We start from the raw sequence: 18,611 nt of genomic DNA on the forward strand, positions 1-18,611 counted from the left end.
AAAAAGTGCTACTCACCGTTGGTACATATTCCGAGGGGAATTTATTAGTTGTATAGGAGATTAATAGACAGGTTTTACCAACTGCACCATCGCCAACAACAACGCACTTGATCGTCTGCATAGCTGTGCTTTTACAAATCCACTGTTCTCATTCAAGCTCTACAAATAAGAGAAAAACACAAGCATTCGATTAAAACACATGTGGCACAGACATAGCTAGCTTTCCACCAGTGTCTCAAGTTCAAAATGTGTAAACAGATAGTAAAGAATGTGGCAATATGAATTACACAACATCTCTGTGTCAACCACTAATATCATGTGTGTACCTGCTAATAGTAGGCTACATAGGAATCTAAATCTGTAACAGATTTAGATTTAAGTAATTGTTTAAAATAAAAGAACATTAAAGATTCAAATAAAACTTCAGTAAATGCAGACTTTCTATTCAAATATATAGAAAAAACATTTACCCAACATATAGCGTAGATGCCTTTAATCCAATTAATCTTTCTTGACTGTAATATTTCAAATTCTTAGAGAAAAGTGGCAAGGCCTTGTAGTTAGTAGGAGAAACATATCTACCATATGTCAGAGCTTCAGGCCAAAAAAAAGAGAGACTACATTAAAAACAGCCGTTTGGCTCCTTAATGTTTCAGTTTGTTAGTCACCAAATCACAGAATTGCTTGATTTAGATTGCAGTTCAGAAACAAGATAGAATGCAGAAGAAAAGGTAGACAGCTGATAACCGATTAATCAGAGGTTTAATAAACAGTATATAGTTGAGAAGATAAGTTTGCATCCCCTTGTCTCAATGTTTGCACCCCTTTCATAATTTATGCAAATATAAGAGATAAGATTTTTTTTATTTCGTACTGCTCTTCAGAATCTACATTACAGATATTTACAGAAAGTATAGTATATAGCATATGGTAGTGTTGTCTTTTTGAGCATCAATAATGTTTGCAACTTGTGTAATAGTTGTGTACAAGTCCCTCAATTTTGTCAAAAGTGTCAAAAGCTCAATCTCATATTTAATTATAAAGAAGCCAACAATACACATGGGACTCTTATTTTGAAATATTTGCATTCCCAGCTGTGAGCTCACTGACGGCTGATTCGCCGAGAAAGTGAATCTGATTCAAACTGCTAATCTGAGCTCCTGAGTTCAAAACACTCAGTTCTTTTCAGGTGATTCATGAAAAAGACCCGGCTCAAAAGAGTCATCATGACTCTCTCGCGCTGGGTTTGTTATAGTGCGTGGTGCATTGTTTTCATGTTTTCAGTCACCCATTTAGTAATTCTGTCAACTTTTGGGCCTTGTGTAATGTTTTCACAACCAGGATCAAAGATTTAGTCACGGAGTTCAAGATATGATTATTGGCTGAATGTACTAAAATTAAGAATCCCTGAGAGGAGAACTTGCTACTGAATCGGTTGTTACGAGTAATATACATTAGGCCTTATATGTGAATTAAGAATGTGAATATAAACATGAAATTAGACAACCCAAACAAGACCAACACTGACTGATACACAAAGCACAGATAGAAAATACCAGTACAGTCCAGAAATGAGACATGTAACAGGTGTGTCATGAGGATGATACAAAGTAGACCATTTTAAAAAACAAACAGTTTAAAAATCTTCACACTGCAGCTGAAAAGCTCTGAAAATAATAGAGATGCACCGATCGACCGGCCAGGGACCGGAATTAGCCGATTTTCCGCATGCTCCGCCCGGACACTGGCCGGTCAGCCTCACATCTTTCCGATTCCAAGCCGGTCCGTTTGTTGCCAGCGGCACAGGCAATAACGTCACAGCTGCATGTAAACAACCATTATTGTTAAATGTGCAGATATCAACAGCGCAAATGGGTTGTGGGTTGCCAGATTGTGGTCATAAATGATTTGTAATGTGTATGTGTCGTCGATTGTGTGAATAGGATGCATTTCATTCAAGATCTGGCAACTGGACCACCTTGGAATAATATATTGATGTGATTATTCATATAACGTGGTTTGGGCCATACAAATTACGAGAGTTTTTTTGGGGAGAAATAACAAAACGGGAGACTCCCGGGAAAAACGGGAGTGTTGACAGATATGGTTACAAGCTGTTCCCGAAGCAGTGCTCAGTTTTACAACTGATATTTGGACATCTAACGTAAGTTGAGCGTATTGGACACTTCAGTTTTTCAGATCTTTGGAATTGTTTTTTTAGACGAGTAATAAAGAGAAAAAGGTCCATTTATAAAAATAGTGGGAAATTACATCTGTTATGTAAAGCAACTCATTTGCAGCTAATTGTTATTTCTACCTCTTTCCAGTCAAAGAGCACTTTATTTTGAGAGTTGGTTAAGAGAGAGAAGATCCTGTAACTTAGTGCAGTTTGGGGGAAATTTTAATGTTTAATAATTAATTTTATTATGAAAATAAAACTTAGCATTGAAGAAAGGTAGATTTTGTTGTATATGTGGTCAATAATAGTTCTTAGAAAGAAAATCGAAATCGGCCAAGAAAATTGCAATCGGTGCATCTCTAGAAAATAACAGCCTGAGTGAATTTGCTTCTTTCATATCAAAATGGCATTATCATGTTGAATGTTTTGAAATATTACCCAATTAAATTTATTTTATTCACGTGTATAACCAGGTTTTAACATTTCGCTCTGCACTTAATCTCTAAAGGGAAATTAGTAAGATAAATTGTTTTGTTTTTTTTTACTTTTACAATTCTAGAGCTCTGTCCCTTTAAGACAGCGCATGCAAGTTAAACAGTATTTACACTGCACGGAGAGAGATGATGGGTGAACACATCAATAGAAAGAAACTATTGGTTTCTTGTGTTCCTATGAGTGGATTACTAATTTTCACCACCATGTTAAAACAAAAAAAAATTGTGAATTTCACGCACTGCGAACATGGAATGTTGAAGATGTGCAATTCCGCTCTGAAATTCATGAAGTGTTTTTATCCCTGCTATTTTCCGAGTTTGTGGCCATTTCATTTGCAGTCTCTATGATCCAACTCACCACGAATTTCCATCTGTCCCCACTTGCTGCCTCAAAACAGAAAATAAGTCACACCCGAATACATTATTCACACCCTTGACTGTCACAGAGGCAATATCCTTCAATTAGTCAGAAGTGTGTGTGGTAATGAGCACATTATGTGCATCAATGCAAAAGGTTTGTGAAATAACTGAGGTGTCCTTTTGGTCCAGTGTGCTATGACTTGCAGACCTGCAATCCATAGGAAAACATTTTGAGTACCACAATAGTGTAACACCAAGTTCACATGCACACGGTCATTTTCCTGCTCACCACAATATCATCAAGTTATTCAACATATAAATCAGCTATGAAGAAAACAATACAATCATATATTCTTGAGAAGAACTCTTAATATTTTACAAACTTGCACTGCACTGGGCTATATTATAATATACAGTGAAAGTCAAAAGTTTCGGTACACCTGCTTAAAACAATTTTTTTTCATGATTAATATTTAATTGATATTAATAATGAAAAACTGATAACCATAATTGGGTGATTCTCACGAAATCCAGATTTGGAAGGTGTCCAGCATCAGAATTTTTAAAATGCCCTTAAAGCCAATTTTCTTTTTGCACATATAAGATTAAGGTCTGAACTTACTATAACCATTATTTTTACAAGATTTAAAAAAATATTTCCTATATAATTATTTACATTTTTAGATGAAGTCCATAAAAAAAATATCATTACCGCAACATGACATTACATTATATATATGGTTAAAAATGTGTATTTTTGGCTAATGTTAAAGTAGACTCTTATTACTCGTGCGCAAAGCTATGTAAAACTCTGGAGAGATTACTTTTTCATATTTATTATTTTTTGTAATTTCCTTATTTTCTCTCATTACCGAAACATACGTGATGATTTACAATTTCTTTTATTTAATTGTTTTACTAAAAGATAACGTACACATTTGTTATGTAGCAGACCTTAAATAAGTAGTGTTGTGTAATATGTATATACATTTTAAAACAAAATATGATGATTATCTAATTATTACTTAATTTGTAAAAAAAGATACATGTTGCGGTAATGAAAATGCAATTTCGGTAATGAGAATCAATGTTTCGGAAATGAGATTTAGCTCACACATTAACTGTTGACAAAGGGGTTTGATGCCTAACCCTATTTTACATATTTAAAACGCATACAATTTTTTAAATAATATTTATTTCATGAACAGAGTTTCATTTTCTCATTTATGGTAATCATCACAGTACCATGCCTTGTGTTAACAAGTGTTGTGTATATAAGTTACAATGTTATGCTCATAAAGAATCATGTCATGTAGTCTACACTGTAGTACTAACAAATATACAACCATTAGTATAAATATTATCATTCTAGTATAACATATAATCATGTGTTCATGAGAACTTTTTCAATGTAACATATTATCATGTGGTCCTGAGAAACATTTAAATGTAACAGCATCATATGCTCTTGAAAAAAGATTTTAGTTTAGCTAAAACACTTTGGTCCTAACATTCAACCACACAACCTTTTTCTGAGAATAATTTCATGTGAAGAACTTGAATAGCAGCAACTCAATTTATGAGTTGGTCAAACAACTAAAACAAACAACTGGAACGACTGCTTTGTACTAGAGATGCACCGATCGACCGGCCAGGGACCGGAATTAGCCGATTTTCCGCATGCTCGGCCCGGACCGGTAACCGGCCGGTCAGCCTCACGTCTTACCGATTCCAAGCCGGTCCGTTTTGTTGCCAGCGGCGCAGGCAATAACGTCACAGCCACATGTAAACATGTAATTGGCGTGGGAGAGCTTCACTGTGTGAGTGAAGTATATATAAAGTTCGAAATGTGTAATAATTGTAAGGCCAAAGTAAACCGTGGGGGAACCACCACAATAACTTTCGGAACAACAAACCTAATTAGACACTTAGGCCTATAACACCATCACCCAGCTGAAAATGCCCATTTTAAAAAAGAAGCTAAAAAGTGAAAGCGGCTAAAGCTAGCCAGAGCTCAGAGCCAGCCACAAGTCAGCAGCCTCTCCTATCATTCCTTGGAATGAGCAGCGAAAAGACCAAAGCAGTTACAAGGAAAATTAAAGCTGCGAGCAGCGATGACGGGCCCAAGCCGGTGGCACCGCCACCCCTGGGCCTTTAGGGTCGCCGCGCACGACGGGCAATAACGTAAGCTCGCTTCGACCGTCGAGAAGATGTGTGCAAATTCCAAGAAATCCACATTCAAACCAAAATATCTGACTTTCTGTTGGCCTGTTTGTTCACTTGAGACATAAGGGGGTGATTTAAAATCATTTTGAAAGTGACACACTTCCTTCTGCCAGTTGGTGGCGCTATAACTGACTCACAATAGCAACATCCATGCGATCGGCCTCTTACAGCTGAACACACTGCTGAAGTTTCGATCGAGATCAATTAATGTATGCAGAAGTTATAACAGACTTCCTGTTTCTCTTACTGCCTTATGCCAGTTATTATAGGCTTTGTACTTTACTCACGCTCCAATACCGACGTAGAAAATCATCCTCTTTACATGTGCAAAAATATGCTTGGAAACATCACAGTGGAGCGGTGCTTACTGTGAATGATACTGAATTGTACTACTGACTATTTAAACAGAGTAATTTTTATATGGTAGGTTTACTATTTTATTATTATATTTTATTGCGGCTATAATGAACAGGCTGCAATGTCAAGATTGCAATGATGGAGTGTGTGTGTGTGTGTATTTGTAACCTTAAAGGGGTCATATAATGCCATTTTTGTACAAGTTAATATGAATCTTTAGGGTCTAAATGAAAACTTTGTAATATACTTTTATTAAAAATTCTCATTAGTATTTTAAGAAAACACTAATTTTAACTGCTCAAAAACAGCTCCGCTTTCAGCACGCTGCTTCAGTGCATATGACTTTAAATGATAATGAGGTTTGGTCACCCGCCCCTCCCTCCGTTCTAGGGGAATTCTAGTCTTGAATCATATGCATTTGTAAGATGTAAACCGTATTTTGCCAGTATTGTGTTACCATTCATCTTCATGCAGTTATAACTGTTTTTTGACATTACTTCTTAATCAGTAACATACAAGTAAACCAGGTGTAACTTAGTGTTACCATGTTAACTGTAACACCTGCGTACACAGTGTTTAATAACACAATAACCATAACGCGTTGTTCATTATAAACGTGGGATTATGAATTATATTGAGAACGTCGTAACGTTATGGAAAACATGCCGTAATGTACCCTGAGTGTAAACATTAGCCACATGCAGTTTAGCGTTGTTTTGGTTAAACTCACCTCTGAATGCCGCTTTACCTGCAGTTGAGCGTTGTTAAACTCACCGATGAATGGGGTTGTACACCACAATGAGCGTTGTTAAACTCACCGATGAATGCGGTTGCCTATGAACGCTAAACCTTTGCTGAGAGGGCACTTTGATATCAGATTGTGAGGGTTTTTAAACATAAAAAAACTGTTGGAGGGCCAGATAAAGATGATCTGGGGCCACCATTATACTAGCCCTGCCATAGATCATTTATTGTAGCCTATTCCTTTTATTTTTATTTATTGCAGTCTCGACCCATTCAGCAGCAGACCATTGCGGTGAGCTTACCCAAGACGCCAAATTTCAACGCTACAGGCTCCGGTTCAGAGATATATAGAAGTCTATCGGACTACCCTGCACGTTATGTTTGCTCTCCTGATCACAACAGAAGTGACGTAGATAGTGACGTGTGCAAAACTGTCCCAATTCTGCTTTTCACAGCTGGGCCCTTAGCGACTTACTCCGCTAAGTGCACTTTCAACAAGTGTCCACTTCGAGGAAGGCCTTAGGGCATAGTGTGCATATTGGGACAGGGCCTTCCTGTTTTCGGTCGAAGTCCACAGTAGTCGATTGTCGAGTTAACGCTAGCGATCATCGGTAACTAAGCAATTCAAGAGAACGCGCCCCATTTAAGTCAACAGGGTGCAACAGAGTTCTCAACAGAAAATACCACTCTAATCACCCTTTTGCTAATGAAAAAATAATAATCTATAAACAAAGTCAGTAACAGCTAAAATAATTTTAGCTCAAATTTATTTATTTGCTAAAATAAAACATTTACTTACTTTTACATGTTTCATTAAGTCCTCGGCAGTTGCATGACCCATGAACTGGGATCCCAGGTATCTTGACTGCACCTGCCCGCCCTCCCAAAAGCGTGCGTGCAGGTCCAGCTGTTTCGTTTTGGTGGTGCGATTAAGACTTTCGTCGAACATCAGCACGAACGGTCCCGTGATTTTGGAAATTAGTCATCATCCGCTATTCCAAAGTGCGTAATGGCTGATGGCTGTCGTTTGCTGGAGACCCTTCACAGCAGTTAGATGTTTTTCACTTTTTGAATGAGACTCCAGCGCCCGTACACCCAACATTCCCAATTTAATAGCTTTCTTGCATAAGCAGTAGGCTTCAAATGCGTTATTTGCAACTGGCTTTAACCAAGCACGAAATTCAGATTTTTCAAGCCAAGTATCGCTAAACTTGCACTTCCTCATAGCTGAATAAAATCCGTTTAACGTCTTTCTGTGGTATCCGAGAGACTCGCGCCAATAACACGAAAGCTCAAAGCTGATTGGCTGTTGCATTTTGGTCTATTTTGTAGTCATAATACAGCTAATTATATTTGGACTAGCGAAAAAGAAACTACAACACCACGGAATTAAAAAAAAAACATTCCAAAGCTGCTAGGGAGCATTTAAATGAGTTTTACATGGGCGTAGGAAAATTAAGACCTGTTAAAAATTATTTAAGACCTAGAACACAATACTTCAGCAAATTTAAGACTTTTTAAGGCCTTAAATTGTGATTTTGAAATTTTATACTTTAAGACTTTAAGACCCCGCGGAAACCCTGTTCTGAGTAAAATCACCAAAACAATGACACTCACGACTCCCGTTGAAGTATCCAGCATCTCTAAGGTCTGCAAATAACTCCATCCAGAACTGAGACGTATATACATTTTTAAGAGTCCTCAAGCTGATGTTTACACCGTGTACAGCGTACGAGCGGCCCTCGTTAAAATATTGAACGCTAATGATGCAGTATGTCTTGTTTTTCCGTCTGGTCAGCGTCTTTTAAAATCTCCAAACACCGTTCTCAACAGTCAACACGTACAAGTCTTCTTCTTACGTTAAAACAACGAGAATACAGAAAATGTGCTTAGACCTCCACCTAGTGGTTATATTATAGAATTAAAGGAGAAATTACATATGAGACCGCTTTATAACTGAAATGGCTTTAACTGAAATAGACAAGTTTAATATAACTATTCTGATAAGTGTATATTTCCAACATCATGTTTGTGTTATCCGTTTCTGTAAGTTTTTGTGACGTGTTTCAGAAAGATAATCGCTTAGACAGAGTAATAGTTTATTTTCATCTTAACCGGACATCACAGTTGATCAATGCAATAATTCATAATTCAATATATTGATACCGATTTCTTTATCAACTGTTTGTTCAATTGAGACATAAGGGGTGATTTCAAAGCATTTTGAAAGTGACACACTTCCTTCTGCCAGTTGGTGGCGCTATAACTTTGACTCACAATAGTCACATCCATGCGATCGGCCTCTTACAGCTGAACACACCGCTGAAGTTTCATCGAGATCAATTAATGTATGCAGAAGTTATAACACTCTGACTGTTTCTCGTTCTCGCCATCATTTCGTTTCCTCGCCACGGCCAAACCGTTAGAGATATCAAAAATCTGCCGGCAATTTTTCATGCTCAATGTCTTGACTTCATGCTGACCGAGTTTGGTGGCGATTGGTGGAATTGTCTGGGAGGAGTATTTCACATTCCATTAGCGTACGTTTTCAAACAACCCTAAATAGACGGTTTCCTGTTGGTCTGGGGTAAAAAGTAAAAGTATGAAGGATATATGAAACGATGAGATCTATATGTGTACCGAAGTTTCATATTATTACATGCAAGCGTGTTTGAGTTATAGACCAAGTTTTCGGACCCTGTTCCAGGGGCGCTTGTCGAGCCCCCTGCCACGCCCGGTACCAGCTTCAGCCCGGCCCTAATGACCGCGAGGTTCTGACCCATGTGCAAAGTTTCAAGAGTTTTTGAGCATGTTAAGAGCCCCAAAAGTGCCCCGTAAGTCGTAAAAAAAAAAAAAAAAATTATAATAATAATAATAATAATAATAATCCTAACGAAAACAATAGGGTCCTACGCACTTTGTGCTTGGGCCCTAATTATGCAATTCATGGCCCTGGATGACCAGCTGTTCTCCATAGTTGAGGACAAAGGGTTCAGAAATCTGATAAATTTCCTTGATACAGAGTATGAGGTACTTTCCGACGTCGCGTTGCCCGAGTTGTTTAATCTCGTGTCATGTCACACACGCAGCCTGTTATCTGTCAACATTTGGGTACACAAATCCGGGAGAGGGGAAGGGTGGTGCTAAATACATACAAATTGTGCCGTTGTGATTTAACGTAATTTTTCCCACCGTGTCCGATATGAAAATCAGTGCGACACACATTACAAAAGGCGTGGGCATTGTCGATATGGCTTCGGGATATTAAATTCAATTCTTCCATCCAGCTGTTGTTAAATTTACATGTATATTTTGTTTTTTCACCGGAGCACCAGCTGATTCTTCTCCTCCCATCTACCAGTGATGCTTGATTTAACATCCCGCGTCTACTACCTGCGCAGATATCAACAGTGCAAATGGGTTGTAGGTTGCCAGATTGTGGTCATGGCAACTGGACCACCTTGGAATAATATATTGATGTGATTATTCATATAACGTGGTTTGGGCCATACAAATTACGGGAGTTTTTTTGGGAGAAATAACAAAACGGGAGACTCCCGGGAAAAACGGGAGTGTTGACAGGTATGCAAGCCATTCCTGAAGCAGTGCTCTGTTTTACAACTGATATTTGGACATCTAACGTAAGTTGAGCGTATTGGACACTTCAGTTTTTCAGATCTTTGGAACTGTTTTGTTAGATGAGTAATAAAGAGAAAAATGTCCACTTATAAAAATAGTGGAAAATGACATTTGTTATATAAAGCAACTCATTTGCAGTTAATTGTTATTTCTACCTCTTTCCAGTCACAGAGCACTTTATTTTGAGAGTTGGTTAAGTGAGAGAAGATCCTGTAACTTAGTGCAGTTTGGGGGAAATTGTAATGTTTAATAATTTATTTTATTATGAAAATAAAATTTAGCATTGAAGCAAGGTAGATTTTGTTTGTATATGTGGTCAATAGTAGTTCTTGGAAAGAAAATCGGAAAAAATCGGTATCGGCAGGTCACACTTGCAAAAAATCGGAAATCGAAATCGGCCAAGAAAATTGCAATCGGTGCATCTCTACTTTGTACCAATCACGTTTTCCCCCAACTGTAACTCATTCATGAGAGTTTTTTATGTTTTGCCCATATGTCAGGTAAAATGCCTAGCAGAGGTGGTGACATTTCTGCAAGGTTTACGCAATTTGTTCAAGAAGTGTTTAAGGCAAATATCAAGTTATATTGAAATGAGCAAGAGTTATAGTGCATGTCCCTCCTTCATAAGTCTGTTTCTCATTACCGAAACATTGAGTATCTCCACCGCAACACGCCTTCAATTGTTGCGGTGAATGATAATGGTGTTGCGGAGGATGAGCGACCTTAAACATTCTTGCTAACTGTGGAAGCTAAATGAGGGTTAGCTAAACTTTCCCTCTCTTTTCATATTTAGACCATAATGGGGTATATAGTAATCAAAAAATTAAAACGGCAACATTTTTTAAAACTTCACAAAGTTTCAGTAATGAGAACTAAAAAGTTGTGTAGGTACTATGACAAACAAAATTTTAACTTTTATTTGGAGAGAAAAAATAAGAACTGCTTACCTGGTAGCCATCTTGAGTGTCACAGTCAATTATGTCCCTTCCAACAAAATTTCTTGAAAATGTTAGTTCCTTGAGGACTTAAACAATGATTGAAATTTGTTGCGGAGGATGAGAAAATTGGTCTTGGACACATTTATATTCCTTATTGTCACTACATTTACCAATGATCAACAAATACCACATGTTTCTTTACTGTAAATGTTTATAGTACAACATGCACTGAAGCTTTTTATTTTTTAATAATAAATATTTCCATCTCAAAGAACACAAATCCAGTCATGGACACGTTGAGGTAATGAAAAATTTCCCCTTAAATGTGGAAAAAACAACAAAATTGGTATTTATGATGTCATTTGAAATCATGTGCAAAATAGTACATGAAGAGATGTTTATAACCGTATCCTTATTTTGATAGCATTTACTTTTATCATCAAAATGTTTCATGACACCTCATATGTCTAATTTCACGAGAATCACCCATTTGCATTCAATGATTTAATAAAAATGGAAATAATGTATTTTTATATTGTAATATATGTTTTCATTTTAAATTATCTACAGAAACTAGTGTTGTAATGTAAAAAAAAAAAAAAAAAAAAGTCAATTATGAATAAAACACAAGTTTCAGTTCAGGACTTCCATTTTATTTAATAATTAAATCAGCTTATATAGGCACACATATTATAGGCCTAATGGGAAAATATGTAGCCTCTTCAATTAAAAAAATATCTAGGAATATAGGACTTTGTAAATAGAGCTTTAGCCACATTACCTGAAGCTCCTTGGGCGTCAAAATCGTAACTACACAATGTGCAAAATGCATGATTTGGCAGTTTTGAGGGGCGTAGGCTCGGCCATTGCTCCTGATTCTTTGTGAGGAACTTTCGCTTAATTAGGTCTGTTGCTCTCTCTCTCTCCCTGTCAGTGTCCTCTTCATCTGACGTCATAATTATTTTAACTGCAAGGCACACACATACTTTCATACATACGGTAACTTTCTAGGTAATGTTATTTATGCGACACGTGCGCTCGCTTTTTTTCATCCATATATTATCTACTCCTCTCATTACGGTGATGGGTTTGGCTCCTATAATAATTATGAATACGGTACTATGGAAAATCAGGTTTAACAATCTGTGACACATGGACCAAATAACTTAACGTTACATTGCCATCTTAAATGCCTGGTTAACAAGCAAGCTAGCTTGCAAATTATGTAACGTTAGGCTAACGTTAAATATTTTCCAAAGTTTGGCAGGTCTGCGTTAACTCCGTTCACAATTTCAACTTTCCATATCCACCCCAGCCCGTTTACCTTTGTAACCCTCTGGGGTCTGAGGGTGTTTTGGGCCCTGGAGAAGTTTTGACATGCCTCGACTTTTTTCAGTTGCTTAAAAACATACTAATGGCTAATGTATGATAACACTGTATTCAACACAAACTGGGCAACAATAATATGTATGTACATGTTTGAATTTGAGAAAATTAAATGTGTGTGGTTTTTGAAAAAACTAAATTGTTAAGTCATTGAAATAAGACCATATAACACACTCAACATTTGTCCATAAGACTTTTTAAAACTGGATCTTGTAGCCTAGAGTTTTTGCTACAAAAGGATGTGAAAACCATCCTGGTCACTCATTCATACAATACAATAGTAATTTAAATTTTGTAAGACACTTTTAGTGTTAGAAAGGTCATATGTGAGAAGGTATGTGAACTATAATGAATACTGATGTAATTCAAACCTGAGGAGAAAAAGACCCCTCCCCTGGGCCTATCAGTATATAGCATTAAATTAAAAAAATTGACAAACATAAAAAATTATATTTTTAGACCTATATAGGCTTTTTCGTTAAACAAACTTAAATTAGCCTTACCCTGGTCTGTAGATGAAAAAAGTCTGCTGAATGACATTTTCAGAATGCTCTGCACGTTTTCAGTTTATAAACTATTAGAACTATTTGTCCAATAAGTTTACTTTCAGAAAACAACCTTTTGAAAATTATAGACGAAATTTTGCTGCCATTTTTTTCTTTTTAAAGTAAACTATTTTCAGAAATTAATTTCAGGCCCTGTTATTTATGCTCAGCTTTTATCACACAAATTGCATTTTACAATCTATTCAAATAGAAAACTGTTCTTTTAAATTGTAAAATGAGTTCACACAATGTTTTTACTGTATTTTGGATCAAATAAATGCAGTCTTGGTGAGCAGAAGCGACTTCTTTAACATGGTAGTGTAGGTATACAATTAAGTAAAGTCTTTATGTAAAGTATATGTATAATCAGATTACTTTTAACTTGAAACTTGATTCTGATCATTAAATATCCTCACATTCATTCTCTTTCGGTCACAGTCCTCATTGATAGGCCCAGGGGAGGGGTCTTTTGTCTCCTTGGGTGTGAATTACTCGTCAATATTCATGATCATTCAGGACTCCTCACATATGACCTTTCTAACACTAAAATAGTCTTACAAAAGTTAAATAAGTATATTGTTTTGTATGAATGAGTGATCAGGATGGTTTTCACATCATTTTGTAGCAAAAACGCTAGGCTACAAGATCCAGTTCTCAAAAGTCTTGTGGACAAATGTTTATTATGTGTTATTTGGCCTCATTTCAATTACTTACAATTTTTGTTTTTTCAAAACCACGCATAAACGTTATTTTCTCAAAAATACACACATGTTGCTCACATATTATTGTAGACCAGTTTGTGCTGAATACAGTGTTATCAGACTTTAGCCATTAATATGTTTTTAAGCAACTGAAAAAAGCACAAATGTCAAGGCATGTCAAAACTTCTCCAGGGCCCAAAACACCCTCAGACCCCAGAGGGTTAAACAACCGCTTTTGAACTCCTGCTTCCGGGTGCAAATTTTCCTCGTGACTTCCATGGTCCTTACCACATAGCTTCAACAGCCCACTTCAAATAGGTCTAATATACAAGAATGTTTTACATTCAAAACATCAAGAGAACTCTTTGTTCCTCCCCTAATGGACCAGTTGCCTCCTCCCGTTCTGATTGTGGGTCACTGCGGCTTTAGGCACAGGAATAACCTCATCCATTTAGTCGTTCACTTACAGGAGGGGACAGTATGCTAACCACTATCCACACAGCTTGGAAGCCAAGCCTGTGAAGCACAAAAAGAGGTAGCAAAGAAATGCATCACGCCATCCGCTTTTCCCTTTATGTGCTTCGGGGAAGTAGGGAAATAGACGTGAGAGAAAAATTTCCTGCTGTTTGCACTATGCCTGAGCAGCACCTAAGCCTCTGCAGAGCTCTACAGCAGTAAGAAGACTGTGAGCCTTCAAACACACAGATGGTCAGGACAAGGAGATGGGAGCCCATCCCTGCCGTTTCCTTCCACTCGCACACTGCAATCTGCTGAAGTGACCTCATTCTAATGTTAGCTGCAGAAAAACCAGGGCTCAACAATAAGATTTGTTTTTCCATTGTCCTATTCAGGCCAGTGGTTCAGATTTGTACTTGTACATTTTCATAGGTTCCATAACAAATTACACAGTCACATTTTTTTTTTGAGAAAAAAAAAAAATTCTTCATTTAATGTGAGTTTTCTCCTCACAAAAAGCTATAATGCATCTCCACCACTAGCAATATATTTATATAGCCTACTTCTGCTGAAAATCATAAGACACCATCTGGCCGAACATATCTCCTTGCAGAACTGTGCCGTGCCGGACTTGTTGACAGTTTATTTTTCTATCGTGGTGCTGCGAAAATTAGAATAAGAATGGACTGACTGAGAAAGGGACCAATCATGAATCACAATACTAAGGGCACTCCACCAGCACACTTGAGTACTGGTAGCAGTGCTGAAAAACCCGGGCCGGGAACGGTTCGTTATACTAGAGTCAGATAGTCATTTTCGTAAATGCCAAAACACTAGGGATGAAATTGATCACATTTTTAGGGTTCAGTTTGTATCACAGTTTTAGGGTCATGGGTTTTGGTACAGTTCTATATTTGCAATGATCAGAAAAAATACTAGTAGCATATCCAATGTAAGAATACAGTTTTATTTGGAACAAACACTTATGAAAAATCGTGGTTTTAAGTAACCATAGTTTAATCATGGTATTTGTAGTAAAACCACATTAACCACAAATGTATGGAATCAATTCCACACCACATATATTTGCAAAAATATAAAGTATTGCAAAAGAAAATAAAGTTTTGCAAAAGAAAAAAGTATTGAGCAAAAAAAAATATTTTTTTAAAACAAAAATTAAGTATCACAAAAGAAAGAAAGTATCGAGAGAAAAAAAGAAAGTTTTGCAAACAAAAATAAAGAATTGCAAAATATAAAATATAGCAAAAACCAAGACATAATTCATTGCAAAAATCAATGACTGTTGAAAAAGAAACTAAAGAACTTTTATCCTTTTTTATCTCTGCAACAGATTTTTAGGCAGCAATGATTTTGCCACACATCTTTTTCTTTGCAATGCCTACTAATTATTTTGCAACGCTCCTTTTAATCTGCATTCCCATCACGTGTGAGCTCATGATACCATTTTGCCTTTGCGCTTCACTTTTCTGTGCGTTTCACTTTATGGCACCGTTTTGACGTGGGGGTGGAGTCAGGGGATTGGGGCATGTACAACAGGCTCAGTGATGCCTACCTGGAAGTTATGCCATTAGCTTAAGACACGGATCAAACATCATGGCCGAGCAGAGGCATGCGGGTGGATCTCAGGTATGTAAAGTTGATTGTTTCCTTTTATTTAATTAGCATTAAATGTGTTTTAACTGCGTTTGCTTCAGATAAAACTAGTATCTAACTAGTAGTTAGAGATCAGTTAAAGCGGTGGATTTATTAGCCATACTCGCTAACGCTGTCTGAAATAGCCAGCATCTGTCGTTTTTTCTCTCTCAATTGATTGATTCTTACGTTTATTTTATAGATTATAATTGTCTATACCATAGTATGTTGTCTTCTAAAAATAATTAAACTCCATATTTAAAAATATACAATAAATAGATTACAAATAAAAAGCTAAACGATCGAAGCTAAACTAATTGTTAGTGTCTCCATCTACACAGTACACATTCGCCATTTGCCCTTATTCAATAATAAGATACACCATGATAATTAACATGCTCAATATTGTTATCGGGAGCATTTTTAAATAATGTGAAAATTTCTAGATAATCTATAATCCAAATTGTTTCGATTTTTCTAAATGCACTGTAGCATTTCCATCATTATATTAACATTCCCAACAATCTAACAGTTGCATTAATAGGAAAACATTACTAGGAAACTCTACAAAATATGTTTACTTTTCCAGTAAACTTTGCTAGCGTTAAACCTTTCACCTCCGTTGTTGCTTGTTAACCTTTATGCACTTGACTAAACGGGCTGACCAGCAAGCTAGATGAAGAGTGTCAACTCCAATAACATTGATTCTCATCTGTTATCACATGTTAATACAGAACATTCTATTATGAGTTGTTTAGTTCATAGGGCTGCCCCTGACCAAAGATTTTCCTACCATTTATGATATTAATTTAATTACTTAAATATTTATATATTTTTGGGGGTGTATAGAAAATGGTTTGAGTTCCAGGGCTGAGAAAGAATAAGTAACATTGCTAACACTGTTCTACATTACAGAGAAATGCTAAACCATAATAATGAGCCTTCAAAATAAAAGCTCACGCACCAAGCGAGCCACAGCGCAAAAGTGGTAATGGTTCTTAATGTGTCGGAAAACCCAGAAAGGAGACTGTCTGAACATTTTGTAAATTTATAGAGAGAAATGCACATTAGGGTTGCGCTGAAAGACAATGATCTCAGTATCGATGTTTGTTAGAGTGATCGGCAATAGCGAATGCCTTTGACGAGGTCAAGATGATATTTGGCTCATTTCCCATTAATGTATTAAATTATTAATATTATTAGGCTATTAACATTATCAAATTAATGACAAATAGTTTGCCCGTAGAAGCACAGACACGTGCTTAAAGAAACACACGTTTTATACTATTAAGAACAGATGACAGAAAAGCCGCCAATGCGCATGTACACAAACCTAAAGGATTATTAGGAACACCCGTTCAATTTCTCATTAATGCAATTATCTAATCAACCAATCACATGGCAGTTGCTTCAATGCATTCAGGGGTGTGGTCCTGGTCAAGACAATCTCCTGAACTCCAAACTGAATGTCAGAATGGGAAAGAAAGGTGATTTAAGCAATTTTGACCGTGGCATGGTTGTTGGTGCCAGATGGGCCGGTCTGAGTATTTCACAATCTGCTCAGTTACTGGGATTTTCACGCACAACCATTTCTAGAGTTTACAAAGAATGGCATGAAAAGGGAAAAACATCCAGTATGCGGCAGTCCTGTGGGCGAAAATGCCTTGTTGATGCTAGAGGTCAGAGGAGAATGGGCCGACTGATTCAAGCTGATAGAAGAGCAACTTTGCCTGAAATAACCACTCGTTACAACCGAGGTATGCAGCAAAGCATTTGTGAAGCCACAACACGCACAACCTTGAGGCGGATGGGCTACAACAGCAGAAGACCCCAACGGGTACCACTCATCTCCACTACAAATAGGAAAAAGAGGCAAAATTGGACAGTTGAAGACTGGAAAAATGTTGCCTGGTCTGATGAGTCTCGATTTCTGCTGAGACATTCAGATGGTAGAGTCAGAATTTGGCGTAAACAGAATGAGAACATGGATCCATCATGCCTTGTTACCACTGTGCAGGCTGGTGGTGGTGGTGTAATGGTGTGGGGGATGTTTTCTTGGCACACTTTAGGCCCCTTAGTGCCAATTGGGCATCGTTTAAATGCCACGGCCTACCTGAGCATTGTTTCATCAATGCTTGACCATGTCCATCCCTTTATGGCCACCATGTACCCATCCTCTGATGGCTACTTCCAGCAGGATAATGCACCATGTCACAAAGCTCGAATCATTTCAAATTGGTTTCTTGAACATGACAATGAGTTCACTGTACTAAAATGGCCCCCACAGTCACCAGATCTCAACCCAATAGAGCATCTTTGGGATGTGGTGGAACGGGAGCTTCGTGCCCTGGATGTGCATCCCACAAATCTCCATCAACTGCAAGATGCTATCCTATCAATACGGGCCAACATTTCTAAAGAATGCTTTCAGCACCTTGTTGAATCAATGCCACATAGAATTAAGGCAGTTCTGAAGGCGAAAGGGGGTCAAACACAGTATTAGTATGGTGTTCCTAATAATCCTTTAGGTGAGTGTATAACGCGCTGTTTGTATAGAGACGTGCAATCTCGTGGAACAAGCGTATGTAAAGGTTCTTAATCTTTCTTTGTTTTAGTCTTCTGAATTTAATTGTTTTTTGCAAGAACAGTATAATTTATGAGTGCTGCAAATGACCTCAGATATCTCAATCTCAGGAGGTACTTTGAGTTCAGTTCACTTTATTTCCACGGAGCAGTTCATTGTGACCAACTCTGCAGCCCATAGCCTGCATCTGTGATTAAAACATCAAATAATACACGTTCACCTCGAACCATGATTTATATTTCAGTGATTATCATCATTACTATTATTTTTACATTTATAATCATTTTTATGGCTTCCAAGTAATTTTCCACCTGCATGTTTAGACAGATATATATATATATATATAATT

General features: G+C 37.1%; 1 protein-coding gene across 3 annotated transcripts in view; it reads right to left on the minus strand.

The window, feature by feature from the left end:
• LOC127632656 (cell division control protein 42 homolog) overlaps positions 1-18,611 on the minus strand; it is a 59,899-nt gene that overhangs the window by 25,267 nt on the left and 16,021 nt on the right. For 2 of the 3 annotated variants that reach the window (XM_052111366.1, XM_052111367.1), the window contains exon 2: positions 17-159. In XM_052111366.1, the coding sequence (XP_051967326.1) occupies positions 17-121 (105 nt within the window). In that variant the 5' untranslated portion in view covers positions 122-159. Of the gene's footprint in view, positions 1-16; positions 160-18,611 lie in introns of those variants that run through there. The other variant, XM_052111369.1, reaches the window with a different exon arrangement.

The sequence above is a fragment of the Xyrauchen texanus genome, chromosome 39 (genome assembly GCF_025860055.1).
Source record: "Xyrauchen texanus isolate HMW12.3.18 chromosome 39, RBS_HiC_50CHRs, whole genome shotgun sequence".
Taxonomy (NCBI): domain Eukaryota; kingdom Metazoa; phylum Chordata; class Actinopteri; order Cypriniformes; family Catostomidae; genus Xyrauchen; species Xyrauchen texanus.